Source organism: Triturus cristatus, chromosome 11 (genome assembly GCF_964204655.1).
Source record: "Triturus cristatus chromosome 11, aTriCri1.1, whole genome shotgun sequence".
Classification (NCBI taxonomy): domain Eukaryota; kingdom Metazoa; phylum Chordata; class Amphibia; order Caudata; family Salamandridae; genus Triturus; species Triturus cristatus.
Window position 1 is genome coordinate 1,120,117,031 of NC_140594.1, and position 17,663 is coordinate 1,120,134,693.

Here is a 17,663-nt window from a genome sequence, read left to right on the forward strand (position 1 = left end):
GCTGGGTCAAGACTGATTTGCCTATGGCTGGGTCCAAGCTGGGGTGGCATGGTGGGCATAAAAACATTGGATTTTACTCAGATCTGGGATTGGGGTGAATGTTTGACAGTGTTTAGCATTCCAGCCATCATCTTTTTGTGTTGCTATAAGTCGCCATTAGTGGGAAGGGTATGCCCAGATTTGGGTCCCTTGCTCGCTATGCCATTGGATTAAAGCTAGGCCTGGGCGAAAATTTCGTTCCGTTCGCGGAAATTGCGATAATTTGACATTTTCGCGTTCCGCGGAGAGCGCGAAAATGTCAAAAATTCCGGTTTCCGCAGCTTGGCGATAATTTGTTTCTTGCTCGCGCTGTAAAATAATACATTCTCTCGCGCGCGCGATCGCCTTACCTGAATCCCTGCGTTCGCCGACAAGTTTTCTTGATCCGGTCGCGTTCTCCATGAGATGGTGTATTGTTTTTAGCCATTTGCGCTGTCTCGCGACAGTTCGCGCCCGCAGTGACGTCATGCGTCGCGCGATCACGTCTTTCTTCTCGCGATCATGCACCGCGAGAACAACTCAAAACAAGATGGCCGCACCCGCAACCATGCAGAAAATCTCGCGAACATGCCGGAAAAAAACTTCCGCATCTTCGCGATATTTCCGCTTGTTTGCGATAATTTTAAACATTTTCGCGATAATTTGCGAAGGTTAATTCCGCAAATTCCGCCCACCCCTAATTAAAGCTAGCCAGGGTGATACCCCAAAACCTGTCTTAAGATGCTTGTTTTCCGTTCTAGGGAGGACCTGGCCTGTCAGTTCGGGCTGGACTGTTCCCATGGGGAGCAGGATCAAGGCTGATTAACAGTGGGTATAGTGTTGGTTGTCATTATCATTTTCATGATTAGTCTGGTAAGCGGTTTAAGTCCCCTGCAGAAACAAGTCCTATTAAGTCTAACCCCACGCCTACCGCACCACACGTACTAGAGCACCATAGTTTTGATCTGAAGATTTTGCATTGGGATGCTTCACAGAGGAATTTTTCCTCTAATGTCTTTTTCAACCTTTACATGAATACACTAGGTTAATGCAGGCTAAGGATTGGTATGTATGCACACACTTAATCACACCCGTTGCGGAAGGTATGATCTACCAACACATTCCCTTACTTATGGTATTTTATGTAGTATAGACCTTGTTGTGCTGTATCATCAAGGTCACACGTACTAATTTTCAAATTATGAGCTATGTATAAACATTTAAACCCCATTCTAATGCAAAGTACACTGTAGGGCACTTCTTCAGATTTCAAGTTAAGCTTGACACTGCTCATGCACATAGACAAAACTTAACTTGTCTGGTAAGTACAATTAACAAGAAGTTGTCCTGGAGGATAGGAGAGCAGAGATTGAGAAGAGGACAAAATGTGGGAGAAACATTGGGCAAGATAAGTGGGCAATGGAAGAGAAGAAATACAAAATGCTTGTAATACAACCAAAACTGAGCTTAGACTGTTAACACCAAGGGAAGTTACGTTTTACTAGGAGAAAGGCGATTTTCATAACTTTCAAACAGGATTGAGTGAAATATCCTCACAAATTTGAAGTTCTGGTTATACAGATCCAATATTTGCGGGAATGATCCTGTCATTACAGGGTATTATGTGTGCGGAAAGAATGTTTATTTTATACTCTCTGCCAATTGGGTGGGAAGTTGTAATTTAGCACTAGTATATCATGAATTAATAGTCAAGAAGTTAGATTTCATGGTAGAGCTAAGCATAGTAGGGCTTCACAGATAGTTGGAGACATCTTTGGCACTATGATACCTTGTGTAGGTAGTGTCTTGAATGACTTAAATATCAGAAAGCCTTCTATCTTAGTTGATAAGCTTGCAACCTGCACTGCTGGAGCTATTTTAGCTATTGATATGAAACTGATAGCCATTAAGGCTATACTTTTACAAAATTGGTTTGCTTTATATATTTTACTCTCAAAAGAGGGTGGAGTCTGTTAGATGCTAAAAGTGCAGTAGTTCTGCACATACATCCCAGATAGGAGCAAAGAGATCAGAAAGTATGTGAATAGGCAGCCGTCCAGCTATCTGAAGGATCACAGCTTACTGCATGGAACCCAACCTGGCTTCCATCCTTTACACAGCACCGAATCAGCCCATTTGCTAGCATCTGAATCAGCTCGTCGAATAATCATATGTTAATCTGTGAGTTACAATGTGGATAAATATGTACAAATAAGCCACATGTTGTGCATTTGAAGTACAACCATTTAACCTATAGTATGTTCAAGTTAACAAAATGTGTACTCCTAACATTGGCCTAACTGCGAGTAGGCCTCATCTGCTCAAAAGTCTTTCACTGTTGAACATAATTTTGATTTTGAAATGTGCTTTCATGCTTTCCTTCTCATTGCTGGAGCAAGATAGTAATCTTAGTTAGAAGATGAGCTTGTTGTTTACTTTACGAAGTTAGAGTATATAACTTTAATTGACAGTTAGTTATGATTTACACCATGGGTACTCCCAAACACTTTCCCGAGGGCCACAAAGTTTGGTCTTTGGTGTGACTGAGGGCCGCACTGATGCCAGCGGGGGTGTAAAGTCGGTGTAGGGGAAGCAAAGCATGTATATTTAGTGGCTGAACTCAATTACGCAATGAGAAACTAGAAAACCTTGGATGAAACCCGGCTTCTCCACTGACCAAATTGTGTGACCCTGGATAATTGTTTTATTTTAATTTCCCCACTTTTTCTTAATTATCACACATAAGTAGGAACTCGAAATAATGACTTCAAAATTAATGCTGTTCAAAACCATCTCCTGTGCTTGGATGTAATCACTAATGACGTTGTCAGTGTGGGGGGGAGCATCAACGTTTCTAAATTCATGTTTGAAATACATCGCTTTAAGAAAAATGCTTCTGAATGCACTGCTATAATTAGATTTTCTAAGGTGAAATAGTTCTACGGGTCAATGAAAAACACTTTTTGAATTTTGAAAAGACTATCATATTTATACACATTTGCTGTCTTTAAAAATGAAGGTGTTCCTAAAGTTAAGGGCTCAGGGCCCGATTCACAAAAGTAATCTGAGACAAAATCTTAACTTTACGACTTTTGGTATTCACAAAGGCCATTTAGGAGTAGTAAAGTTAGGCATCCTAACTTTACTACTCCCAAATGCCCTATGTGAATACCGAAAGTCGTAAAGTTAGGATTTTGTCTTAGTTAAACTTAAGTTTTCGTTAACTTAAGACCAAAACTTAAGTTTAACTGAGACAAAATCCTAACTTTATGACTTTGGTATTCACAAAGGGCATTTAGGAGTAGTAAAGTTAGGATTCCTAACTTTACTACTCCTAAATGCCCTTTGTGAATACTGAAAGTGGTAAAGTTAGGATTTTGTCTCAGATTACTTTTGTGAATCGGGCCCCTAGTTACTTTCTTTCCCTAACTGCAAAAAACCTTTAAACAAGTGCTTGCTGTATACGTAACATTTTTTTCATGTTAGTGCTGAGTCGAGTAAACAGCAGCCCAATACTGCTGCTGCCCAGAGGCCCACAAGTAAATGTCAGGAGGGCCGCATGCGGCCCTTGGGCCGTACTTTGGGTATCACTGATTTACACCAATGTGTGAGGAGGATAAAGTGCTTCCTGTACCATGCAGTCTGGATCTATGATATATCCAAGGTCATGCAGCTGTGTGTGCTTTTGTTCGATGATGGGAACAAGGGAGGTTTACCTGTTCCAAGAGATGTCACTACCTGAGTCGTCCCAGTACAGAGGAGTTGGTGCGAAAAAGCTCTGTGAGAAACAAATTGCATTTAACTGTGTGTTTTGGAATAGTTGTTAGGATATCTTGTCCTGACTTTGCCAAGGGAAGACCTTTCCTTAACTCTGCTACCTGAGTCTCTGCATTCTTAGTTCTTGAGTCAGATTCTTGAACGCTTTTGCTCTCCTCTGCCCTGAACCTTTAATTGGCTCACTTTAGCCTGACACCGAATTCTTCTATGCTTCTTAGGCACTTTTAGATTATGGAACTGATAATTTCTCTGTTTTGCATTTTCTACCATCTGAATGATTTCTGCTACATGGATTATACGGTGTTGGATTGATTAGCATTTACTAAATGTTATTCTTAACTGACAAATGATTTACTAATTTTCTAATGAATGAATGAAAGGCATTTCTAGAGTGCATGGCTACCTGAGGGCATCCCAGCGCTAATAGCAGTGCAGCTTCAACTCCGAACTGTGTTAGGGAAACAAATAGGTTTTTAACTGCTTACGAAAGGACATGTAATTTGGTTCAGGGCGGATACAAGGGGGCAAGAGATTCCATCATTTAGAGGCATTGTACGCGAAGCGACGCTCTCCGCTTTGTGTCTTTCTTATTTTTGGGACTGCCGCCAGTTGTTTATTATCTGACCTTAATGATCATAAACCTTCATGGTTTGGAAACCATCTCTCTGTCGTCATTGTGCAGCCAAATCAGTTGCACTGTATGTTGACTTGCTGTACTGAAATTAGCTCTCAAAATACACTTTCAGCTGTTATCTAAAGGTCCATACGACCAGTGGCACAATCTGTTTGTCTACTGCACTAAAGTCCGAAGGTTTAGTAAATTGCACTGTGTCAATTTCATATGACATAATGATGTTGGTCAAAACAGTTCTTACACTAGCTGTTAATATTACACAAAACAGATCCACAAAGGTAGCCTATCACCTTGGGATGCTAAAAGCAAACAAGCAATGACAAAACTATGAGCCTGGCTCTATTGTAGTGCATATACCAAAATCCACATACAAAAAAACCCACTTGCTCTCATGCAGACAGAAAACACATTTCTTTCAGTATTTATGCACAAAGAGAGACACAGATGTGGGCTACCATGCCAGCAGACAAACAGGAACATACACATGTGCTGACGAGATTACGAAAGACACCCATGTATGCGGACACCTATAAGAGGCGCACACAAACAACACACATTCAGGCATTTATACAGTCACAGACTACACACACACACACTCACACACACACACCCACACACACACACATTTTCCCCTCTTAACCTACACTTCCTTTTTCACCTTCCTATCTCCTCCTTCCTTGCTCTCAACTCCTTCCCCTGCTCCTTTCTATACTCCCATGTCCTGTTTCCTCTGTCACATTGCTTTGCCTACTCTTCATTTCTTTCCTTTACTTCCTTCTTTCCCTCCTTTCTCTGTAGAAGTGTCAAACCTATTGACTGTCAATAAAGATGTGAGCAGCTGGGCATTATAGCTGTGGTTATTATATATGGGAACTACAGACCAATCTCCCTTTTACCATATCCAGTAAAGATAGTGAAGCGCCTGGTGAGCCGAGCACTCTCCGGCTTTTTGGAAGGTAATAATAAGCTGGGGGAAGATCAATTTGGTTTTGGTCCAGGCCATGGGACTGTGACCGCACTGGTCACCGTGTTGGACAATCTTCGGATGCGTGCGGACAGGGGACAATCTGCGACGCTGATATTGTTGGACCTGTCCGCCACATTCGATACGGTAAACAATGCCACCTTACTGGCAAGACTGGAAGAAGAGGGGGTGGCAGATATGGCCTTGCGATGGTTTCAGTCTGATTTGGCAGGTGGACGGCAGGACGTTGCTTTGCCTCCTTTTCAATCAGACTTTACCCTCAATTAGCATGGGGTCCCTCAGGTGTCCTCAATTAGTCCCATCTTATTTAATGTTTACATGCGGCCAATGTTGGATGTCATCAAAGCCAACAATATAAGTGTGGTTTATTACGCCGATGACACTCAACTGATTGTGTCCTTGGAAGGCAATCATGCGGACTCCCAAGAAACATTCCATAAGTGTATGTGTGAAATGGTGACATGGCTGAGAAACAATGTGCTGCAATTTAATAATGATAAAACGGAGATTTTGCACTGTGGGGTGGGCAGAGTGCCGACAGCTTTACCATCTGACTTCTGGCCTATCCCTACAGATGCACCTCTGGTACCCGTGAGCATGGTACGCAATCTGGGGGTCAGCTTTAATGAGAAGCTTAACCTGGAATCGCATGTAAACAAATTAGTCAGGAATTGCTATACGCTCATCAGAGGACTCCGTAAGGTACTACCACTATTGTCTCTTCAGGTTAGAGGCACAGTGGTTAGGAGTGTTGTCCTCAGCTGCCTGGAATACTGTAATGCTCTGCTACTGGAGTCCCCGAGTTATTTGATCTCGCGGCTCCAGAGTATCCAGGCGACAACAGCAAAACTTGTCTTAATGAGAACTCGTGGGTCATCAACATCTCAGGCATTAGCTGAGCTGCATTGGCTCCCGGTGAGACAAAGGATATTGTTCAAGTCCTTGTGTATTGCCTTTAAAGCGCTTCACGGACTTGGACCCAAACCGCTTCAGGTTAGGTTTGGATGGTATGGACCTGTACGTAGCCTGCATTCTTCGGCAGCTAATTTGGCAATCATCCCGAGGATTAAGAGATCTACAATGGGGAGACGAGTGTTCGGCGTAGCAGCCGCCCGCTTATGGAATAGTCTCCCCCCGGAATTGAGGCAAATACAGGATCTGCTGCTGTTCCAAAAGAAAGTTAAGACTTGGCTCTTCCCCAGAGTGTATCCGGCCGGCCGGCTTAGTTTCTGCAGCCTACTTTTTACCTTCCCTTTTTACTGTGTCTTAGCGCCAGGATGCCCGTAGGGTTACAGTGCGCTTTATAAATGTAAATACATACATAAAGCTATGCTAATCCATCATCATGTATCTTTTTACTACTGTTGATAAATCAGCTGTAATATGATAAATTGATAATGTTTAGATATTAGGCAAATGCCTAATATTTTCATGCCGGGTAGGAAACCCACTTATGTCCAACTTTTTATGATTATTATGTATTTGGTTCCTGTATTTTTTTAATAGTTTCTTATTGAATTTTTAACTAATTTAACTTAACGGATTAAAATGCTATACAAATACACAAATTAATCTCTCTTTTCTGATGGTAAATGCACTGAAGACCCCTTTAGTCGCACCGATTATTCATAGTAGAAACATTCTGCGATTGTTTTTTTATTTACGGAGATAAGTAACTTTGTATGTCAACCACTTTTGGCAATGGCTTTGTTCATTCTCACTTCACATGACTGTTTCCCAACTTGTTTGTCACAGGGAACCCACTGGACCCATTCTCTCCGATTTCCCTCTGTGTCTCCAATGTGATTTCATCTGTGACCTTTGGGCACCGCTTTTCCCTTGAGGATGAGATCTTCCACAAACTGATCAATGCCACCGATCTTCTCATCTGGTTTTTGGGCAGCGTCTATGGCAAGGTGAGACAAACAGCCTTCCTTAACCTGTACAACTAAAACCCTATGACCGTGGTCTTCAAACTTTAAAATGCCGCGCCCCACTAAGTGGGAAAAAAAATATAATCGCCCCCCCCCCCCCTCAGAATTTTTCAAAATTATTCTATTCAATTGTATCTATTAAAAATATTCACAGTGGGTGGCTGGGAGTGTTGAAGACTATTTGGAGTCCCTTCTCTTTTGACACATACTCTCAGCTAGGATATAAATGACAAAAGATGTTAGTGACCTCCCATTAGAGAGCATAGCGCTTCTTTTGGCCAGAGCCTGGAGCCCTCCCCTGGGATCCCCTGAGGTCCCCGTAGCACCCCCCCCCCCCCCAAGTTTGAAGACCCCTGTCCTAATGAGTCACCAAAATTGTGTTAAAGGGAGCATCCAATGTTGAGACAGAGTTCTCTTCACCTAGTTCTGTTTCTCTAATAATCATCAATAATAGTCATTTCAGAATATTCCTAGTTTTCTTGATGTCTGATTTGGTTTTCAGACCTAATATGACATCATTCAACAAGCCACAAACATTTGCATGGCAATGTAGTCTGGCCACACTCAAAGCATGCAACAAAACTTGAAAGATAGAGTATGTAACTGTCGTTTGGACTATGATTTTATTTTTTATGGGGAATTAATACAAAGAAGAGGGTTGTGATGTGTTCCTATTGGCCTGGAATGTCTAACGTATCCCATGAGCCAGTATTCATGACAGAATTTCAGCCTCCACCTGGAGCCCCTTCAGACTCACTGACAGCAGATTCAAAATTCACCAGTACGCTGATGACACACAACCATATTTGAAAGTCTCATAGGCTCTGCATATTCAATGCCTCAAAACACTGCACACACTGCACCTAGAGATAGGTGTCTAGTACCTACCTGAAGCTTAGCCCCACCAAAACAGAATTACTGCTATTCACCAAAAACAACATGCAACAACTCGCCCAACAACGTCAAGAACCTGGATGGATTCTCACCACAACTCTCACCCAATACAAAGTCACTTGGGTTCACTCTAGAAACTGGTGTCATCTTTAAGGAACACATCTCCAAGAAAACCAAGATGGCCTTTCATCACCACTCTCTCCAAGGGAGCCAACTTCCAATTTTTTTAGGGTGCGATGAGCTTCAGGGCACAGCCGTTGAACTCAGGGACATCACCCTAAGGGATGTCACAGGACATGATGCAACCAGGAATTATATAGTACTGAGGACTCCACAGGACATATAGAAAAGGAGCTTTAAAGGCTTAAAGCACACCACAGTTCCTTGAACATCAGTCTACAAAAACATTACACAATGAATCTCTAAGCTGCTGTCATTAACATCTTGTTACAAAAATCCACAACATATTTCAGCTACCATTTTTTGCATCACATTTCTCATAGTTGGACATACACTTACAAACAGGGAAGTGGGAAAGCCATCTACAAGGCTAGACACTCATGAAAAAGGTGGAACGGTTGACCACAGTAAACTTTGGATCCAGAGGTAGGCCTAGAAATATTTGTTTTTATCAACGTTTATAGAAAACATCATAGTGAAACACGTATATATATATAATGAATGATAACAGGCATAAATAACCACTGAATACAAACAGCAAAGTCTGAAAGCATATTATCTTGAAATAGCAGTAACCGGTTGGTTTAATCACTGAGGGTGAAAAGCAGCCCTTTAGCAACCCCTCTCACTTGCTTTGAAACCCCTGTGATTCTATGTTAACAGTCTGACTGATGCTAATTTAAAGGAAGAATGATTTTAGCTTTTCACTGTCCCCTTACAGTGCACAAGAGAATCTGATTACATGAGCCTTATTATCTAGCCACAGTGAAATATGCTTAGCAGTAACATGTTAGTCTATGTATTTGAGGTAGCCAAAAACACTCATTGCTGCCAAGTAGATCCATGACCTGTGTGATACCTTCGCCCAGTCCTAACGCTTTATACAAAAGCATGTTGCATTCTGGGGCATGTAGTTCTGCTTTTATCGCCGTAAGAATAGGCTCAGAAATCTAAGCATGCAGAGTGCCACACATGACTTGAGCCTAAAATAAAAGCAGAAGAAATGCTAATGGAGTAAGAAAAATGTAATAACATGCATCCATGTGCCCCAAAATCTGGAAACAATTGTAACTTCACCTCAGCAAGTTTTGCTAGATTTGAAGGCCTCTTTGAAGAAAACAAAGAATGAGGTGGAAATAAATGTAACACTGAATAATTCAATTAGCATCAACCTAGCCTCTAGAAAACATCTATGATTTAAACTTTTAGTTGTTCTCTTGAGAACAATGCCAAAACGAATTACAGTATTTATGTTGTTTAAGAATAGAACTGCCAAAAACTCAACATGAATTACTGTGTCCTGCACTGCAGAGCCCACAAATCCCTTAGACAGTATATGAACCCTAATCAATGAAGGAGAGAGTTCTTCCTTACTGTATGAATGGTTTCTTAACAGCATGTCAAAGAATCACTGCATAGTGTCCCACTTTACCAATACCTCTAGGCCAATAAAGTCCATATCATCCCTGGCTATTTGCACTTGCATGATAGACTTTTAAGCCGTTACATTTACTAAGAAAAACAAATGCAATGTCATTTTGGCTGCAGTGTCAGAAATGATTGTACATGTGACACAATGCAATATTAGGAGATGTTAAAATTCACAGGAAAAACAAAGTGTGGGCGCCTGAAAAAATGGGGCATTAGAGAGATGTATCTATGGAAGATACAGCTTATAGAAATCAAAACCAAGGGGAAGAGGTCGATATATCACAAGAGGGTGCATAATGGAAAATTAGGTCTCTATTAATTCTCTTTAAGAGAATGTTTTTTTTACATGAGCTGTTGGGTAGCAACTAAAAGATTACAGTGTGAGTAACTATGCAACACGCTGTCCTTGAGTCTATATACTGTAGGGCCTTGAGATAGGACTGTCCTTCCTATAATGGAGTTCTGTTTTTTAGATTCTTGTGTCAGACCCAATGTAGTGAAGGGTATATAGAAATCCTATGCGGCAGTACACAGTTTTGAGCCAGAAGCATATTTCCGCCATCATCGGATGCTGTCCTTCAATGGGTTTGGAGGTATGTCGCTATTTCCATCACCTGGCTAGTAATTTATTTTCCATTAGTCCTTTTATAAACAGTGCAATATCCCCTTGTCTTAGATCCTGTGACTGAATAAGAGCAGCAAGGGCAGCTGTGTTGCTTTATCTTCACTCCGCTTGACCGTATGCAAAAGGTGAGATAGGAACAAATTAATAACAAGAAGGGTCTCTAACACTGAATTAGAATAAAGTGCTATTATAAAATGCAATATGCAGGTTTTTAGATACACTGTTTTGGTCTCCACTCAGGTTTGTAATGCTAAAATGTCAGTACTGGGAGAAGCATTTTACATTCCCCAACAAGGAGTTCCAGAATAGAAGTGATTCTTGCACCCTGATGAGATTATACCTATGGTGAGGCATAGTCCACTTTTGTATGAGTCTTCAGTGTTCTGCCTATCGGGTGGGACCGTGAGTGTATTGTTGAATGATTATGCTGATGTGTGAGTGTGAGATTGATTGATGGAGGTATTCGGAGGTAATTTTCAAAGCAGTGATGTCATGAATATGGTTAGTTGCTCAATATATATATTTTTTAAATAAAATAAAAAAATTGAATATCAACTTAAGCAATTCTGCAGATTAATCATGTGAATGATATTGTATATGCATCTTCTTGTTATTGTAGATCATTGTTGCTCATGTTTATGTTTAATAATTTTATGTTCTTAATTGTAGCTATATCATCAGAGAGTAATATCTTTAGTCTTGATAAAGATAGTTGAAATCAAGCCAACACCACCAAAACGCGTCGATGCACTAGCATCATAATCCATTTAGTGGGCTGTCACACTAGATACTGATTGTTCTTTGTACATCAGGGTCAAGCCCCAACGTTACACCATACGGATATGGTTCCTTTATCACAAAGTGTTGTGTATTTTAATACTCTCGTCTTTGTTTTTATAATTGAGTTTGTTTTAGTGTGATGTTTTTTATTTGAACACAATGAATTATGTATGATTTTCTATTTTTCAACTTGTCTTATATGTTTTTAATAAATTGATACATAATATTTTCAATACCCTTTTTTTGTGCTGGCACACTGCTTTTTCATTTGTAACTGAGTCCTCCATGATTGAATCTGTGTGATATATATGGTAGAATGTATAAGAGTAATCTCAGTATTGGTCAGCCAAAGGCCATATTACTGCTTTTTCTACCTTTTACTTACACAGCACCCTGCCCTTGGGCTACCTAGGGCCTATGTTAGGGGTGATTTATGTATAATAAAAGGGGAGTTTAAGGCTTGGCAGGGGATTTTTAATGCCAAGTTGACATGGCAGTGTAAACTGCATACACAGGCTCTACAGTGGCACGCCTGAAACATGTTTAAAGGACTAATTGTGTGTGTGGTACAATAAGTGTTAGCATTTAATTTACAGGCCCTGGGCACTACTAATGCACTCTACTAGGGTCTTACAGATAAAGTAAATATACTGATTGTGTATAAGTCTATGAGACCATGTTTAGAAGAAAGAGCACATGCACTTTAGTACTGGTTAGCAATGGTAAAGTGCTCAGAGCCCAACAAGGATGAGGTCCCAAAAAGAGTAGGAGGAAGGCAAAACCAATATACATAAAAAAATAAGTGAGTTTTAAAAAACATAAGCACCTTCACACGTCATTTACAAATACAAATGGGGAAAATTATGCTTAGCTGTGTGACAAAAATCCAAACCTGGAAACACAGAACTCTGGCTGAACATCTCCTGTGTCCCCAGCCAGTGTCTTGCCTCGAGGTGCAGCCACAGCCTCCAGGCATCTGGCGGATTTCTTCAGAAAACACATCTTTGTTGATGAATTTCTAGAAAAATCCTAAAAATTACCAGACCTGCGGGTCTAGTGATTTGAATAATCTACTCGATCTAAGTGGCATGTACTTGACCCGTACACTGGTCTCAATTTGTATGATCCTAGGCAAATATTTTATTTCAGAGAGCTGCCTTTTTCTTCATTATCACATATGAGAGCACCTTCAAATATGCGAGTGCAGAATTTCTGTTCTACAAAAAAACTTGTCAGATTTAATAGACTACAATTTTACTCCATGTATAATAAGAATTTAGCCAAAATTTAGGGTACACAGGACCCCTAACTTGCCTCTTAATTCACCAGTAGCATTGTCATTGGGGCAGGGGTAGGAATGTTTCTCAGTTCATGTTTAAATACTCACTGTTAATAAACAATACAAATATAGTATGTAGACAATAATTTGTGAAAACTGGGTTTCAGCAAAAATATTTATCATTTGCACCTCACCAAGTAAAGTGTACTTATTTGTTTCCATCCTAATATAATCTTTTTTATAATCAAACATGTGCTTTCATAGCTACTGAAATATATTTTGAAATGTTTCTAAAGTTAATTTGCCAGCTATTAAAATGTGTGTTAGACTAAAATGTGACATCCTACACCCTTTCATTTCACATTCTTTGTACCGCATCATTGTTAGACAGCTCACTTTACAAAATTATAACTCCACAGTAAAGGAAAGAAAAGTAAACACCAATGGCCAGGAAAAAATAAGCAGCAAATGAAAAGAAGGCATGAGCTGACATTACACTTCTTTCTCTGAACGCAGAGCAGATGTGACAAGATAAAACACTTAAAGACATCTTTATTGCACATTCACTCTATGAGTGAACAGAACACCTGTTCTTTGTTAGCTCGCCAGAATAAGCGAGGAGGCCCTAAAAATAGCTCACCCTGATAAAATCTAACTTGCTATTACGAGTGGGTGAGTAGATTTCTCAATGCCTGTTATGGCACTAGTTTATGCCACCCACCCATCTCACCACCTCCAGACTGGAGACAAATAAGGAAAATCATGTCCGAAGAATGAATGAATGTTCATACCTGGTGAAAATAGAGACATGGAATGTCCTTTATCTATCGTGGTCCAATGTGAGGTGAATTCATAGACTGGAGAAGCCGAACTGGGAGTTTTCTCCATCAGTGAGCAATGAATATATGCAGTACAGGGTTGGCCTTTCATCTCTAGGGTGCAGTGACCCCTTCACATTGGTTCGTGGGTGGGGAAAATTCCTTGAGCCCCCGTAAAGGCATTGCTACCGAATCACTAAAGAAACTGAAATTATTCCTCCCAGAAAGTAACTTCAGAACAGCTGTTTAAGCCCTCATACTTTTGCATCTGAATGGTGGCAATGGTGGGTTTCACAGCCTCTCAAACTCCACACTGGCCTCTTATATGCCGCATAACTCTGCTTAAATGGCCTGAAGAAATATGACTGTATCAGCCCCACCCTGATGGAACTCCATTGCTTGCCCCAGCCCACACCATCTTTAAAACCAGATGCATCATCTTCAAAGCCACCCTGACCAGCACACCTGCATTTCTGACTGGCAGACTCACCATCTCCGGTGGCGCTCAGTACACCCGCAGCCAGGACATCATCAAATGAATACGAAGAAGGCCAAAAAAGAAATAAAAAGGCAAAATAACTTCACCATCTACACACCCAGGATCTGAAACAACACCCCCTATCCTACCAGGCACAACTACAAACACATTTCTGTAAAGAACAACACATCATGATGCAGTAACCGTTCCCTCTCATTCTTAGATACCACCTAACACTCCAATCACAGGTTGACTGAATCTTTACTATCACCTGGTACATCTCTCTATTTCCTTTAGGTCACATATTTTCTAAACAAACATTGTACACATAAAGGAGAATAATTTAAATGTTCATGATTCTTATTCATATATCAATGAATTCCACATGGCTATTCTGAAAAGCTGGAATGGGTTCAGACGCCTTTGTGGACTAATTACAACAGATTTACTTCTACTTTAGAAAAAGGCCGCATGGACAGTGTAGAAACAGAACCTTCTTTTGACAGGTTTTTCACATCACTTATTAGACCTGTTTTGTCATGCCCTCTTTCTTTGTTTTCAGATGGTTGTTATCAATCTTCTTCCTTTACCAAGAGAAAATGTAACCGCAGACCTTGAAGCACAAAGTATGGAGATTTAATCCTGGCATTGGTGCATGTTCAAAAAACATTGTGTGATTCTCTGCAAATTATCTTATTTCCCTGTTCCTGAAATTATAAATATGCTTTATTTGATCTAAATATGTGGTATGTAAAAGTCCATCTGCACAGTGATCTATATTAGTATTGTCTTAATGACATGTTTCCACCTGTCCCTCTAGAACAGGTCCTTCTTTCTGTAATTACTGAACCACACATCTTACTGTTTTGTGTATAGCACCTCACTTGTGAGACCTTGACTTCGGTCATAGGCCTGCACTATCTCCACAGCTCCTGCTCTTCATCGCTGCCTGCGGAGCCCAAATACCTGGGTGTTCGAGTCTGCTGCCTCGGAGGTTTTGCGATCCTGTGATCCTGGTCTAATTGTATTTACTTGTTTTCTATTCTGTGTTCCAGCATCTGTCTTCGTTCTATTTTCACTTGTTTTATTGTTAGCCACTCTGATTTCCTCCTCATCTGTGCCTGCCCCCTCGCGCTTCCCCCGTTCCCACCACTGCTGCCCCGGCCCGCCCCTCTACCCGCGCCTATTCTCCCACCTCCCAGCTGAGCCTCCCTCCCCTCCCCTATATAATGCAGACCAATGTACGGTCACGCCAAAGGCGTGCCTCAGGCAACCCTTTCTGTGCCCGTCCACGCCTGGATTGTGCCCAGCACCAGACCCCCTGGCCCTCGCAGAGCCACGACACCCGATGACGCTACGACGCTGGCTTCCTCCGCGGACTCAACACCGGACGATCATCAAATTACTCCCAGGCCATCCCGACACTCACCCACGGACCCTTCACCTGCCGTGGCTGCAGCTTCACCAGCCGCCGAACACCCGCACGCCCCACCCCACCCGTCAGAGCAGAACGCAACCACCTCAGATGCATACTACTCAACACCCGCTCCGTCCACAAGCACGCCATTGAACTCTGGGACCTACTCGACTCCGCCTTCCCGGACATCGCGTTCCTGACAGAGACCTGGATGAACCCCTCCTCGGCACCCAACATCGCCATAGCCATCCCAGATGGATACAAGATCACCAGAAGGGACCGCACCAACAAACCAGGAGGAGGAATCGCCATCGTCTACAGGAATACCCTCAGAGTCTCAACCTGCACGACAGACACCTCCAGCATCGCCGAACACCAGCACTTCCAGATCCACACCGACCCCAACACCACTCTCAGAGGAACACTCGTCTACAGACTCCCGGTCCCTGGCCACAGTTCACCGATGCCATCTCCGACATCGTCAGCACGCACGCTCTTGCGTCCACAGACTACATCCTCATGGGAGACCTGATTTTCCACCTCGAGAATGCTCTGCTCGATAACCTCGCCAACCTCGGACTCAAACAGCTCGTCACAACCCCTACCCACACCGCCAGTCACACGCTCGACCTCATCCTCTCAGCCAGCAACCACGTCACCTTCAGCCACACCACGAACTCCACTGGACCGACCACCGCTGCATCCACTTCACCTTCAAGAAATCTACCGCGCACCACCACCTGCTATGGAATCCTTACTGCAGCTGGAACAAGGTCACGGAAGACCAGCTCATCACCACCCTCACACGAGACTCACCGACAAACACCAGTGACACTGACACAGCCGCCAGCAACCTCAGGCAATGGATCGACGACTGCACCAACACTCTCGCCCCGATCAAAAAACTCTCAAACAGACACACCGACAGAAAGGCCAGCTGGTTCACCACCAACCTCCAGGAAACCAAGTGGACTTGTCGAAGACTCGAGAAAAAGTGGCACCACGAAAAGACACCGGAAAACCACACAGCCCTAAAGAACGCCATCCGCAAGCACCACCAACTGATCCAAGCCACCAAAAGGACCTCCTTCAAGGAACGCATCGACAACAACGCACACAACAGCAAAGAACTCTTCAACATCGTGAAGGAGCTCTCCAACCCCAGCTCCAGATCCAACGACATCCCGCCATCGCAAGACCTATGCAACTCCCTAGCCACCTTCTTTTACCGCAAGATTGCAGACATCCACGACAGCTTCAATACCCAGACCCTCCCTACAGCCGACAATACTGCAGACCCTATGCCTCCCAGCCTCACCAACAACCTGCTCACCTGGACCCACGTCAACGACGAGGACACCATCAAGACAATGAACACCATCCATTCCGGCTCACCAACCGACCCCTGCCCTGACCACATCTTCAACAAAGCAAACCACAGCATCGCACCCCAACTTCGGAAGATCATCAACAGCTCCTTCGAGACCGCCACCTTCCCAGAAAGCTGGAAGCACGCCGAGGTCAACGTCCTACTCAAGAAACCCACAGCGGACCCAAAGGACCTCAAGAACTTCTGGCCCATCTCCCTTCTTCCTTTCCCGGCGAAAGTCGTTGAAAAGATCGTCAACAAGCAACTGACCCACTTCCTCGAGGAGAACAACATCCTGGACACGTCCCAATCTGGTTTCCGCAGCAATCACAGCACCAAAACCACCCTCATCGCTGCCACAGACGACATCAGGACCCTAGTGGACAATGGCGAAACTGCGGCCCTCATCCTCCTGGACATCTCGGCCGCCTTCGACACCGTCTGCCACCACATCCTACGCACACGCCTACACGACGCAGGAATACGCGACAAAGCCCTGGACTGGATCACCTCCTTCCTCACCGACAGAATCCAGAGGCTCCGCCTCCCGCCTTTCCGTTCCGAAGCCACCAAGGTCATCTGCGGTGTGCCCCAAGAATCAATCCTAAGCCTTACCCTCTTCAACGTCTACATGGCACCGCTCGCCAACATCGTCCGCTCGCACTACCTCAACATTGTCTCCTACGCCGACGACACTCAACTGATCCTCTCACTCACCAAAAACCTTGCCACCGCCAAAACCAACCTCCAAGAAGGAATGAAGGCCGTCGCCAGCTGGATGCAGACAAGCCGCCTAAAACTTAACTCGGACAAGACAGAGGTCCTCATCCTTGGATCCACTCCCTCTGCCTGGGACGACTCTTGGTGGCCAGCCACCCTGGGAGCCGCACCCACAGCCACCGACCACGCACGTAACCTGGGGTCATCCTGGACTCATCGCTCTCAATGACCCAGTAACTTAAAGCTGTCTCCTCCACCTGCTTCAACACCCTCCGCATGCTCTGCAAGATCTGCAGATGGATCCCCACCGGAACCAGAAGTATG

At 43.1% G+C, this 17,663-nt stretch overlaps 1 protein-coding gene across 1 annotated transcript in view; it reads left to right on the forward strand.

Moving 5' to 3' along the window:
- The window catches only part of LOC146786151 (cytochrome P450 2J2-like), a 110,569-nt gene that overhangs the window by 56,723 nt on the left and 36,183 nt on the right, over window positions 1-17,663 (forward strand). Inside the window, exon 4 of the mRNA XM_085635654.1 lies at window positions 7,170-7,330. Coding sequence (XP_085491780.1) covers window positions 7,170-7,330 — 161 coding nt within the window. The remainder of the gene's footprint in view (window positions 1-7,169; window positions 7,331-17,663) is intronic.